This window comes from Erythrolamprus reginae, chromosome Z (genome assembly GCF_031021105.1).
Source record: "Erythrolamprus reginae isolate rEryReg1 chromosome Z, rEryReg1.hap1, whole genome shotgun sequence".
In the NCBI taxonomy this organism is placed as follows: Eukaryota; Metazoa; Chordata; class Lepidosauria; order Squamata; family Dipsadidae; genus Erythrolamprus; species Erythrolamprus reginae.
Window position 1 is genome coordinate 102,153,044 of NC_091963.1, and position 13,965 is coordinate 102,167,008.

The 13,965-nt window shown below is 39.0% G+C and overlaps 1 protein-coding gene across 1 annotated transcript in view; it reads left to right on the forward strand.

The window, feature by feature from the left end:
- ZNF385C (zinc finger protein 385C) overlaps positions 1-13,576 on the forward strand; it is a 284,959-nt gene extending 271,383 nt beyond the window's left edge. The window contains exons 5-10 of the mRNA XM_070729576.1: positions 2,620-2,730; positions 6,437-6,611; positions 6,831-7,169; positions 9,357-9,544; positions 11,769-11,882; positions 13,315-13,576. Coding sequence (XP_070585677.1) covers positions 2,620-2,730; positions 6,437-6,611; positions 6,831-7,169; positions 9,357-9,544; positions 11,769-11,882; positions 13,315-13,536 — 1,149 coding nt within the window. The 3' untranslated portion in view covers positions 13,537-13,576. The remainder of the gene's footprint in view (positions 1-2,619; positions 2,731-6,436; positions 6,612-6,830; positions 7,170-9,356; positions 9,545-11,768; positions 11,883-13,314) is intronic.
- The last annotated feature ends 389 nt before the right edge of the window (positions 13,577-13,965 follow it).

Consider the following 13,965-nt stretch of genomic DNA (forward strand, 5'->3'; position numbering starts at 1 on the left):
ATGTTTTTTTGCTGAATTTGAAAATTAAGGGAGACTAGGATAGATCTATTTTGGCCTTATTTTGGCCTCATCAGCTAGCCATACCCACTTGGACTTGAACCTGCAACTTTTGCCTTGTAAGGCAGAGAATTATCCTCTCGGCTACAGTATCCAATCCCTTCAGCTCTGCACTAGGGAAGGGTTACATATTTTTGTGTCGAATCACCCTGGTGTATTGAACGAACATCACAGCTCCTTATTTGCCTCTCGGCCCAACCCAGGGCCATTTCCAAGGCAGTTAATTTTATTGATAGCCAACAATTCTATTTGTATGTGTCACATGTTTTTTTGCTGAATTTGAAAATTAAGGGAGACTAGGATAGGTCTATTTTGGCCTTATTTTGGCCTCATCAGCTAGCCATATCCACTGGGACTTGAACCTGCAACCTTTGCCTTGTAAGGCAGAGAATATATATATATGTTTTCGCAGATTTTCACGGGTACAGGTATGATGGTCTTGGTATATTCGGGTTTCTTCCCGTGTAGGATTTGGAAATTTCTGGCGACGTTTCGACGAGGTCTCACTCGTCATCTTCAGGCTGGTGTTTCTGTCCTTGTTCTCAGGTGAACACTGCGAGACCTGAGCTGCCTTCCTTCCATTTGAGACGTATCCCAGCCATAGAAACCAGACTCAGAACACACATTGTAAAACAATCAAGTAGCCTGCAAGTTCCAACTACTCAGGATATCACGCCTAATCTACAACCATTAACTAATCAGCATACCTCAGCTACATCAACGACCCCAATTGTTACCCCACTGACTCACCAGGAAGTTTCTACACAGCAGGCAATTGCTGAGCCATCAAACCACACCCAGCCACCAGTATTTATAGAAGGAAGGCAGCTCAGGTTTCGCAGTGTTCGCCTGAGAACAAGGACAGAAACACCAGCCTGAAGATGACGAGTGAGACCTCGTCGAAACGTCGCCAGAAATTTCCAAATCCTACACGGGAAGAAACCCGAATGTACCAAGACCGTCATATATATATATATATATATATATATATATATATATATATATATATATACACACACACACACACACACACACACACACACACACACACACATGATGAAGGTTATAGAGGAGATACTCACAGTAAAATATATCTAAGAAAGAATAGAAAAGAAGATATAGTAATAGAACATATCATAAAAAAGGGTAATCAGTAAAAAACTTTATCATAATCATGGAAAGGTACCACGATCATCAGTTACAGTTTGTTGCCACTTTGGTGATGGGATTTAAGGGCCCAAATAATGATTCCCCTGTCTGCATACTTTGCCTTCCAAAGTGATGCATCTATCTGGGCAACTAAATAGCTTTGCGGAGTAATCCGATCACTTTCAAACCTCCGTCTCTTTCTCATCCCTTTCTTCTTGAAGGCCAGCTGAGGGTAAGATATCTTTCACAGGGATAAAAGAACAATGCTTATATTATAAATTATAGCTGTAGTCAATTCTATATACATAAAGAATTAGATTATTATTTTTCCTTATCTTTTTCACCTTTGCAGTTCTTATCCTAACCTTTTCCTTCTAATTGCAATTATTGTGAATATTTAAACATGAGAGTTAGGAAAAACCAACAGAAACAAATTTCTTTAAATCAGAATGTAATAGAAATGGTTTGAAGCAGTGTTCTCTCAATCTGAGTGTTAAACAAGTACTGGTTCTTTTGACTTGGCCCTTGAGACATCAGGCAATTATTGAAATGTTACTTCCTCAAGCTCTGTTTCCTATCACAGCATAAATTATCTTCCACATCAGCGATTTCTAGAGAAGCATAAGGTTCTTTAGAAGTTTATAGTGTTTTTCCAGTCGCGAGATCTGTAATGGCTGACACATTTCTATGAAAGCTTGTCCAACAGTGTCTTTCTGCAACAACTTTCGGCTTGTAGAGAAGACTGACACTGCGTATAGATAAGAATAGGCTATCTTGCCACATTACAAATAATTGCAGATCCCAAAGGAATAGCTGACATCCTGATTGGTTGATTCACAGCATAACAACCTTGATGGAATTAACAGTGCCCAAGGTGCTAAGGAAAGGTTTTTCCCCTTAACCATTACCACCAGCAAAATTCTTTGCCATTTCAGCTGAAGGTGGAGTGGAAGTAACATCTGTCATTCAGACCAGAGAAGATCCCTGTATACTTGAGCAATTCCAGTCTCTGGGCTGGAAAAGTCATGGTTAAGAATCCATTAGCTTGTAAAGGCAGGAAAAAAATTACTTATGATTTTAAATCTCACAGCCAACATATGGACTTGATTTTTGTATTTTGCAGCAGGGCCTGCCTTGTGCCTATACTATATGACACATCTGTCCATATCAGATCCTTGAAGGTTCTATTTTTAACTAGTTCCTTACTCAGGACTGAAGTTTTGGGGGAGCAGAGTTTTATAGCCATGCTTGAGCCAAATCTGACAGAGGAGGACATTACCTCAGCAAACAAGCAAATGTTCTATGGTGCTATGAAGGCAGTTTTTGAAAAGCACCAACACAACTTTACATGCCTGGCTCTCAGAGCACCAGCTAACTCGGCTCCATTTATCTTCACATCCTTCCCCTCTCTAGATGGATCCAGTACAAAAGGCAGTAATCAACCATACCTTTGGTGTACCCAATCCACTTAAGAAGAAGCAGTTCATCTCTTGTAATATTTGTCATCTGAGATTCAACTCTGCGGTAAGCTACACCCCTGAAACATTAGGACCAAGCAGATAGGAAGGGGAAAAAGAAGAGAACTGCAATATAGAGATACTATTATGCCAGTTTTGCTTATGAGTGGACAACGGTTCACATATTGTTTTAGTTTTCAGAGCTCTTAATTTAATTATTTGTGAGGAAGGTCGTGATTAGTGTTGGGCGAACTGAACTTGCATAGTACGGGTCCATGCCGAATTTGGCCAGGTTCGGTATACCGAACCCAATCCTGGACTTTTTAGGAAGTCCGTGTTCAGGTTCAGCGTTTGATTGAACACCATGATACTATTGCAGTAGCGGGGTGTGTGAGGCGCTCTGCACATGCCGGCTATTCAGGATCCCGGCCCGCAGCTTTAAGCAGGCGGTGGGCAGGAGGGAGAGATGGGGAGGGCTCCGCTCCTGAAGGGCTTTAAAAGGCTGAGGGAATCCGGACCTTTGGAGCACAAAGAGGGAAGGGAGGGATTTCCCATAGACCGGAAGGGGGTACAACCAAAAGAAGGTGGGGGATCCCATTTCCCATTTGCTTGGCCCCCTGCTGGGGGGGTGGGGAGTAAGAGCCGCGCCTGACCCTGGAGCCTGCTTAGGAGCCTCTCGCTTGTTTCACCGCGGCTCTCCTGCCGGTTGCAAAGACAGGATTTTTTCCCTGATGAGCTCCTGGGGAGCGGAGCCTGATCTCCCCCCAAGCATTTTGCCTCATGCTGGGCCAGAGGGGTGGGGAGGCAGGTTCTGCCGGCCAGCTATTCAGGATCCCGGCTGGCAGCTTCAAGCGGGTGGTGGGCGGGAGCGGGAGGCGGGTGGGGAGGGCTCTGAGGTTCAAGCTGCCGACTTGGCTTGGGGGTGGGCAGGAGGGGTGACTCCAGACCCGGAGCCTGACCTCCCCCCAGCGCTTCACCTCCCGCCGGGCCAGAGGTGTTGGGGTTGGGGTTTGGGGACCCGAACCCGAACTCCGATGTCAAGTTTGGCCAAACCCGCCAAACCCGAACTTCAACGGGTTCGCCCAACACTATTCATGATTAGCAATGTCTTCCACATTCTATAATCCCAATGCGAATTTGTGGCAGTCTTTGGCAAAGATGAGATTTGGGTTGGTATAGGCCCAATTTATGGCTCCCTTACATTATAAAGCACAAAGCACAGCAAGTCATATTAACAAGTCTCATCAGAGAAAGAACATCCAGTTCAGACGGCACCATCAAGACATTGTTTAATGCACTATCCAAATCAAGATCTCGTGCTTCTTCCTCTAAGTTTCTTCTTCTAAAACGTTGCAAGGGGGAAAAGTTAGAATCCTAACTGTTGGATGACTTATTTAGTAAACTGTGGATAAAAACTCTTAAGTTTGCTCACCATGCTCCCTCATTGAAAGGTCCCATGGTCACAATTAAAAAAAAAAATCAGCATGATACTTTGCTTGCATATAAGCCATAAAATATTGTGTATCATGTAATGCATGCAAGTTCATTGAATGTCAATTATTTCATCGTTTTTTGAAAAAAATAAAACATATATCATACATTTTTTGCAGGAAATAATCTTCTCTTGCTGTATTACCACCTGTGTTTGTTTCTTTTCTTTTTTGAGGCGGGGGACGGGAGGCGTGAGAAGAGAAACAGCCTCTTAAGGGCTTGCAAAAGGAAACCATGCATTGCTATTCTCCTTTATTTTGCATTCAAGAAGTCAGGCAGCAGCTTGTACAGAAAAGTCTTTTATCTGGGAGTCTCATTCCATCGGTTTTTAGCCTGTGTGTGTTAATTGAATCTGGCCAAAAGAAGGGACTGCCGTTTACGGCCCATATTATCCAGTTTGTCCAGTCCAGCATTGTGCCCAGGGTCTCTTTTTATATATATAAAAGCTGAGACCCCAAAAAATTCCTAGAAGGATTTTTTTTTATTCCATGCTTTTCTAAAACACTATCTAAATTCACTCATCCAATGTAACATAGTTCTGTATAAAAGTGGCAGAAGTATTTGTTTACATAGATTTACTAGAACCAACAATGTCCCTTGATTAATACAAATCTTAATGTCATGTATTTTCCTGTACTTTCTAAAGAATTATTCAAGATAATTTGATAACTCCTCTACCATAGAAATTAATATGCAAGCCTAAAGGCACTCACTAAAGGCCCTGTGAAACAGAAATATCTAAGTCTTACCAGGTTTATTTTGGATTGATTACAGTAACTAACCAAGGAAATATCTATCTATTTATTCAATTTACTTATTTATTTTGTCCAATACACAATGAGGATTTTAGTGGATATATAGTAAAATCTAGATGCCAGGAGAAGCAAAAATATAAAGCTGTGCTTCTTTGCCCCAATAAAAGCCTGTCCATACTCTGAGTTACTAAGTGACCTTCAGCACTACCCCATTTGAACCGTGTGAGCCCTCTAGCCAAGCATTACGTCCTCTGTTTTCATTTTGTACATGTACACACGCAGGCACATATACCCACACCCCTTTCGCCGTCAGGCTCCCGTTTCATCTGATGACTTTCGCTCCCTCCCTGCCTCATGCTGTGCATCCATATAATTCAATTCCTGGCATTGTTCATTGCCTGGCGAAATGGAGATAAGACACGTTGCCCCTGATTAAATGCAACCCATTTCTTGTTTCAAAAAGCGCTTTTGGGCAAAAGAAAAAGAAAGAAAAAGAAAGAAGGAAAATTAAAATATGCAGCTTTAGGGAAAAAAATATGCAGTAGGCAGTTTTGCAACACAAAAATAAAATAATATGACTAAATGTATTCACTTGAAGTAGAGGGGAAGAGGACACAAACGACAACTATTGTCCTTCTCTGGAATGCACATTTAAAATGAAGTCTATATTCCCAGGCAGCCATGCCAGTTCTATATATGTGTGAGTTTACATTTTGTGCTTTCCTATATCCAGGTCTTTTAGCTTTTCAGAGAAAAGGATGAATAGCTGAAGTATGTGTTAATGTCCTCTGCCTGTTCACTGCTGATAAAATATTTTTTTTAAAAAAAATACAAAAGCTACAATGTATTCGTCCACCACCACCCAAAATCCTGTGTACTTAGCAGTCAAAAACAGTTTTCCTGATTCTCACTACAATGAATGGCACTCTGGCAAATTCATGTGAATTTAAGTCCAATCTGAATTAAAATGAGGGTGTTATATTAGTTTGCATAATGGCTAAAGGAAGAAATAAAAGTTATCAATGCCCAAAAAGGAGAGGTATGGAAAATCCCCTCTTGCTTTGCTGTTCATGTGTTGTTGTTGTTGTTGTTGTTTTGTTTTGGTGGGAGTTGTTCAGTTAATGCTTGAAATCACATTTTTATCCTCGCATTCTTAAAAGATCCACTTCACTTGTACACTCACTGTCTATCACTTGGCCTGCCTATCTATGTAGCTTTTTCCAAAGGCTCAGATGGGAAGAAGATGTACACAGAAAGATTATTTCTGTGCTGCTCCTCAATACTGGGTGTGGGGGGGGGAGGAAATGGAGAAAACTGGGAGGGAAATAGCAAGGTAGTTGGGGGAAAAAATGTCATCTGCTGCTGCAGCAGGAAGATAACCAGGCTTCAAAGTGCTCTCTACCAACTAGAAAAATGGGCTTTGCAAATCATTTTGCATTATAGTCTCTCTTTGATCTTCCATAATATGGAATGGCCTTAATACTCTTCTCCATCATTCAACACTCCCCTCCCGTTTATCTCTCTCAGAATCAAGCTGAGGCACATTACAGAGGCCACAAGCATGCCCGGAGACTCAAAGCCATTGAAGCAGTGAAAAATAAGCACAAGACAGCTGACAATAGCAGCAGCAGCCAAGAAAAAATGGCTAACTTTGAAGCTGCACTAGATATCAGCAGAGAAACCAACAACAACAGCAGCCGAGGTAAGGGGCAAGCTCATCTAGGAAGAGGCGTTCTTCTCAGTAGATTTTAGTTTGGGAAAATTTTCATATTTTCCCACAATTGACCTCTTCTGTTGCTCAGCAGAAGAATAATCTTAGCTTAGATGCCACTATAATGGAAGGGGATGCTAGTTACCTTAAAGGCTAGTTAATCATAAAGCCACGATTCAGAGGAAAATAAATGTCTTCCTTTTTTATTAGCACAACCCAGTAGCTTGCTAGGATTGAGCCAACCAGTGGCAGAACATTGCAACCTCATGCTGATGTCCCCGACAGAGGAATCACCAGCCAAGATACCTACTGGCGTCCTGTCCCTGGTGTCCCCATCAGTTTCAGAGCCCTTGGAAGTTGCTTCAGATAGTGCAAGTGTGAGACCAGCAGCAGCAGCTGGTATGGAGGTGACAGCAACTGAATCTGGAGGAACCGCCGTCTCAGCAGCGGAGGTGGAGAAAGAGGGAAAGAAAACCAAGCAGCACTTGTACTGTCCCACTTGCAAAGTAACAGTTAACTCTGCCTCTCAGTTGGAGGCTCATAATTCTGGTAAGGAGCCTTCACGTGGGTTTTCTCCAGCTACCCCATAAAAGGCCAAGCTAGACTTGTAATGTGTCTACCACTGCTGTAAAAGATATGACATCTGGAGCCTATTGCATGTAGATCATGATAATTCACTTTCGGAGGCATCTGCGGGATGCAAGGCTTTTGGCAAAATGATGAAATCAGAATCACAATGCAACCTTCACATCTTTTGTACATGCATGCATCATCATGATACATATACAAAAGGGGGAGAACTTGCATCACCATGGTGGAGCAGCACTGTTTTCATTATTTGCCTTCTTGGCCACTCCAATATCTCTGTTCATTTCACCTCCCAAAAGCATTTGTCTAGTTAGAGATACTGGATCAAAAATATCAAGGTAGTTCCATTGTTAGCAGTAAGAGGGATAAGTTACTCCTCTTCCTCGACCGAAAATGTTGAATGCTACCAAAAACACACCATCTTGCCTCATTGATATTGATAGACTTTAATAACTGAAGCTGACAAAAACCATAAAGAAAAGTTCCCCAATCTGGCATCCAATCTGGAACTTCCAGAGTTCTCAATACGTGTGGAGGCTACCACCTAGAAAAGGTAACCTATTAATCAATTTTTATTCCCAGCTAACAGATTTTGCTTCAGTTAACTAAATTTTGTGCTAAAAACATACATTTCTGACTTGAGGGATTCTTAACTAATACCTAACAATTACTAAATCTTTGTTTTGTTCATTATTAGATGTTTTTATTTTAGAATTGTTTCAGCAGACATAATGATAGGCTAATCCATAGAATAGAAAAGTAGTATGAAAGCAAGGAGAAGTAAGTTTGTTGAAACTAGGAGTCATTTACAGATACTGCCTGCCAGATTTTACAATAACTGTGCACTTTGTCACTTGAATAAAATGAAATGTATTCAAAAGCTTGGGAGTTCTATAAACTCTTTGCTTTCTAGATCCAAAAAATGATTGAACAAATAAGTTTGTTTTCTACGGATGTATTTGTCGTCTGCTGGTTGCATATTTCTTGAATAGAACTAGAATTCCAAGTTCTATCTGCATTCTTTTCTGTTTTCTTTTCTGTATTTTTCTATCCTTACATGATGCATTGTAAGATCTCTTTGCAGCAAGCCAATTAAGAGGTTGTAATATTTCCTTTATTTTACACACACACATACACACACACATACAAACACGCAACCAATTTTAACTTTCTATTTTGCTTAGTAAAAAAATTATTTTTCCCACCTTCATCATCTTTCAATTATTTCATTTTTTTCTATTCTTATCATCCCTGATCTGATGATAGCTTAACATGCTTGACACTGTAGTTCAATACTCTTGGAGTACATTAAGCTAAAGTAGATTACATGAACCAGATGAAGAATGTTAATGAACTTGAAAGCCTACTTGCTTTTATAAATAAATTTTATTCAGTACTGTTTTCAAATTGCAGGATTTTCTGTCTGTAAAATAATGAACTGTTTTATCTCTTAATTTTTAAGGGTAACATTTTATTCTGTCTAGTGTTTTCAGGCAAAACAAGGAATTACAATTACAATTATAAGGATAGTTAAAAATAAAGAAAAATCAATCCATTTGGGATTTGACCTTGCCTTACTTGCCTCCTCTATATAATCATCATCATCATTATCATCTAGTATCAACCATTAGCATTAATTAGTGGTATTTGTGACACTTTTTTAAATGTTCAGTTGACTGAGTTTCATGTTTAATCCATAAAAGAGATGATGATGATGATAATGATGACAATAACAGTAACAACAATAACAACAGCAATAACAATATAATGCAAAAGCAAGATAAGATCATAAAATCTTTTTAAAAAATAGATTATGATAAAAAATACATAAACTTATACCATTGTTTCTAGTATGGCACATTAACCACTAGTGGGCCCCCAGTGGTATACATATAACAAAACACTAAGATGCATAAAGGCTGCATTTAACAAGGAAACAAGAACAGAAATATAACATATAATGCATATGTTGTTTCAGACATGCCCTAAGATTTCCATATAACCAACTTGATTCTGGCATCATGGAATTGCCCCATCCTATTGATAACTGGCCGTGTATGCCTCTTAGGCCACTTCCTACTTATCAAGGTGCAAAAAGCAAGTTTCCTTTTTTTTGTTCCCAATTCATCTTCTCCTCCCCACTCCCAGGAGCAAAGCACAAATTGATGCTGGAAGGGCAGACTGTTTTGCCAAGGCGAAGCCGAGGGAAGGTTCTCTCTCGAGCAGGACACAAGCCCAAACGAATTGGCAGCAAGGGCAGCCTCAACATTCAGAACAAGGCCTTCCAATGCCAGGTGTGCGAGATCTTTGTCAACTCAGAGACACAACTCAAACAGGTAAGAAGATCAACCTAAACAGCTCTTCTGACGGTCTGGAGAACTGTAATGAGGGTCATGCTGAATTTTGGATATTTCTGAAGGAAGCATTTTGAGATGGAAAGAAAACACCCAACTTTCACCCCCACATTTCAGCTTAGGCCTTTTATTAAGTATCCATTAATGAAGTTAAGAGGTGAAGTTAATTACAAGCAGAAATTTTACTATTCTGTACTGCGGGCTAAAGGGAAGGTTGCATTAAGATACTTGAAGCATCATCCCAACAGTTCTTGTAAAATAAGCAGAGTCACATCTTAAAGAGAAAACAGGATGAAAAAGGAACATGGAAGGCTGGCCTCTATCGTAACTTTTTTTCTGCTCCAAATGTCCTAGATCTAGGCAGTTTTCCACTCTCACTACATTTGAAGTTTATACAATATTTGCCTTCCAGGAAATCCTTCACAAATGGCTTTTCCAATGACAAGAGAATGATTAAAGTTAATGTGTTAAGTGCTTCTTTATAAAGTATATAATTGATTAATTAATTGCAAATACTTTGTGCAACTTGAGTAAAAATAACAAGAAGACTAAAAAGCAGCAACATACAAAAACAATACCAAGAACCCTTTATTCCATTTACACACACACACACACCCTCCATTTAATGGACCTCAGATGTTATTGGGCAAGATTTCTATCTGAACAACTGAAATAATAGACAAATCTTTTAAATCCATAGCAGTCCATACTAAATGTTACATTTACATTACATTTACATTAATTTCATGCCATCATGTTGATTTACCTTATTTGCATAAATGATCTGAATATACTAATAGTGGAAATTACATCATTTGCATTTATTTACGTCATTTGTGTAATAACATCATTACCCAAATAATGTCATTCACGTCAAAGTGGGTCTTTTGCATAATGACATAATGACACAAATCACCATAAATGATGTAATTTGCAATTTAATCACCACTGAGGAATAATAGACATCTCTCCCCCAGTGGGGGGATTTTACTGTATTAGTAGCATCTCTAGTAACTATGAATCCATACACATACACACAGAGTAAATAGCAACTTAACTTTTCAGACACTTTTTAAAAAGTAGCAGCATAAGGACAGAATTTCAAAATAACCAGCAAGAAGGGAAAGTATACTGTTAGAGCATTTGCACCTTTGTAGAATAGGAGAATATTTGAGAGGAAACATTTGACTGAGTAAGGAAACATCATAGAAAAAGATTGGAGACCATTCAAGAGGCTGTGTACAGGTAAGATTCTCTTTTAGAAATAAATGCAGCACAAATGCTGATAACAGAGGCACAAGAACCTCTCTGGCAATCCTCAACATTTGGGCAGACTAAGCTGATATAAGAGTATTTCAAATATCCCAGTTAGTTTTCATTTCAGCCACTCAGATTAGGAAAGAATGCACCCTAGAAATTGACATCTGGGGTGCCCTCTTGAAGTTTTTTGCCATAAGCAAGAAAACATAGCAATAAATCACTTTCTGCTAGCCTCTTATTTTGTGCTTCCCTTCTTTAAAAGTCTTATCTTAATAGTAATAAGCAATATAAGGAATACAGATAGCATTAAAATTCAAACAGTTGACTAATCTGTGTTACTCTTATTCAGTATTTGGTCTCTGCACAATTATTTTAAAAATCCAATATTTGTTTCCAGCAAGATATAGGCAAATATGTCTAAAATAAACAGAGAAGAAAGGAAGTACAAAATATCTGGATAATAGAATGTAAGTGATTCGCTTTAAATTTAAATAGATCATTTTGAATATGTTCTATTCAATATATGAATAAATATATGAATGAATTTATATATTTATATAATTATAGTTAATAAAATTAATTATCCTGCTTTACATTTACATACACAGTTCTCAGCACTAAAGACAGGGGGGTATCTATCAGGAGACAAAACTGTCAAAGCAAAAATACTAAAGACTTGAGGTCAAAGTGATATCAAAAAGCTTGTCATGTTGATCCTGTTGGTCCAGACTGCAGCAGAACAGATATTTCAGCATAACTGAAGACGCACCTTCCAGTTCCTTAATCAAATAAAAACACAGAATAGTCTAAATAGTCTAAGCTTTTCAGGAATAGTCTAAAAAGTCTAAGCTTTTCAGGAAAAAAAAGTTCACCAAAGGTGACAAAAGGATATCAAAGTGCTTTTATACATCGATAATGGTGGGAGCTTTTGTTTTTTCATCTACAGCATATGAGCAGTAGACGTCACAAAGACAGGCTTGCAGGAAAGCCACCAAAACCTAAATACAGCCCGTACAGCAAACTGCAGAAGAATACTGCCCTGGCAGTGAGTATTCTCAAGGTATTTGTCACACAAGGTGCCAGGTAACGCTGTGGTGTATGGAAAATATGGGGGACAATAAAGAATTTCCCCTGGTGTCTTAATTATTCTTCAGAACCCAGTCACCCACTCAGTGGAGAATTGTGTCTGAACATTAAACTGTCTCATCCTACCACGTAATTTCATATAGTGCTGCTCTGAGCAACATTTGGAAACTAGAATGAGAGACGGCTGCTTACATGAGAGGAAACAAGAAGAGCAGTGGGACAGATCAGATCAAGAGGTTACAATTCCCAGTAATCCCTTTTCTCTTTATGCATCTTCTTGTAGTGCATAATTAATTTAATGGAGGTAATTGTAGCAGGACTGTTAGAGTAGCTGTGACGCCAGATAGCTGGGTGGTACTGGGCAAAAACATGGATAGATCTACTACTGTTTATGCATATATGAAAAACCCTCCGGGAGCTGTTGAACATTAACAAGAGGTAGACTCACTTTATAGTACACACAGCCTTTTTTTGTTAAATTAAAAAATGAACTAGCTTTATATTCTTAACAAGAAAAAAAACATTTTAAAGGATAAGGAAAGCTACAGCTGGGAAGGGGAAAGAAGTGTTTGCTTATCAAGCTATACCATAACCTTAGTCTTCTGCACATATATGTGCACACATAAATACACACAAACACACACCACTATTATGCTTGGGCCTCTTCACTTCTTTATCCAATAGATGGATATTTGAGCTAATTCAATAGGGCAACTTGTTATATTCTTTTAAACTTCACCTTACTCCAAAAGTGAAGGAAATTTTGTCACAACAAAGTCATATAATATTGCTGCCAGGGATAGAGAATATGTGGTTCTCCGGATGATGTGAAAATATAATTCACAGCACCGCTCACCATTCATTGTATCATTGAAATTTACCGAGCAACATTTGGAAGACTTCATGCTGTTTACAGGTGAAACTCAAAAAATTAGAATATAGCTCAAAAGTTCATTGTTCTCTGTACAATCCTTGTTTTATTGATCGCATGTAATAATCTAATTTTCTGAGATGGTGGATTTGGGGGTTTCATAGTCATCACAATTATGACAAATCACGGTTGAACTCTCTTGCCTTGCATGTAACAAGTCTCTCTCATATATTACATTTCACCTTTTAAGTTGCATTACTAAAATAAATAAACTTTTGCACAATATTCTAATTTTTCGTGTTTCACCTGTATAGTATTTCCATTTATAGTATTCTCAAAGTACTATTAATTCAACCACTTCAGAGCTGAATAAGGCTGTCAAATAAATTTTCGTCCTGAAGCCCCTGGTTTAAATTATTTACTACAATATTAAAGCAAATCTCTATGTTCCCCTTGTCTTTTGAAGCTGCTTTGCTCATGTACCATGTGTATCTCTTTGTGCTTCTTCCCTGTCCCTCATTCTCACTCTTCACAGTCCAAAGTGGCTCTGCAGAAGCATCTTACGAAGACCTTGGCTGCCCGGTTCCTGCCAAATCCCCTGGCACCCGCCACTGTGTGTACTTTGCCCAGCCCATTAACTCTCCGACCAGCTGCTGCTACCCTCTTCCAAGCACCCATCTTTGGACCAGCGCTTTTTCGATCTCCCCCAGGCCCTGTGCGAGCAGCTACAGGCCCCATTGTTTTTGCCCCTTACTAGAGAAATCCCAAAGGTTGTTTGGCTGGGGAATTGTAGACCATAGCTGTACACAGAAAATTGGGGAGGGTGGATAACTTTACAGGGCTGTATTCTGAACAAAAGAAAAGCAGAATATTCGAACTGTTTGAAGTGGAACTTCTTTGTTTGTTTGTTTGTTTGTTTGTTTGAGATTTCCACTTGTGTCATTAACTCAGTTACACTTGGAAATAACTTTCCTATTGTCTGATTCTTCCAAAATGCACCAATCTTTCTAACTAGTAGTGTACCTAGAAGCACAATCTCATTTATCCAGATGGTAATGTGGTAAAGCCAAAAGTATGTATTCAGAATATCTGTGAACTTATCTGTATCTTTCATTTTAAAACAAAATTCTATTAATTAGGAATTGATGTGATTGGATCACCAAAAAGGCTTCTTTTCCAAAATGCA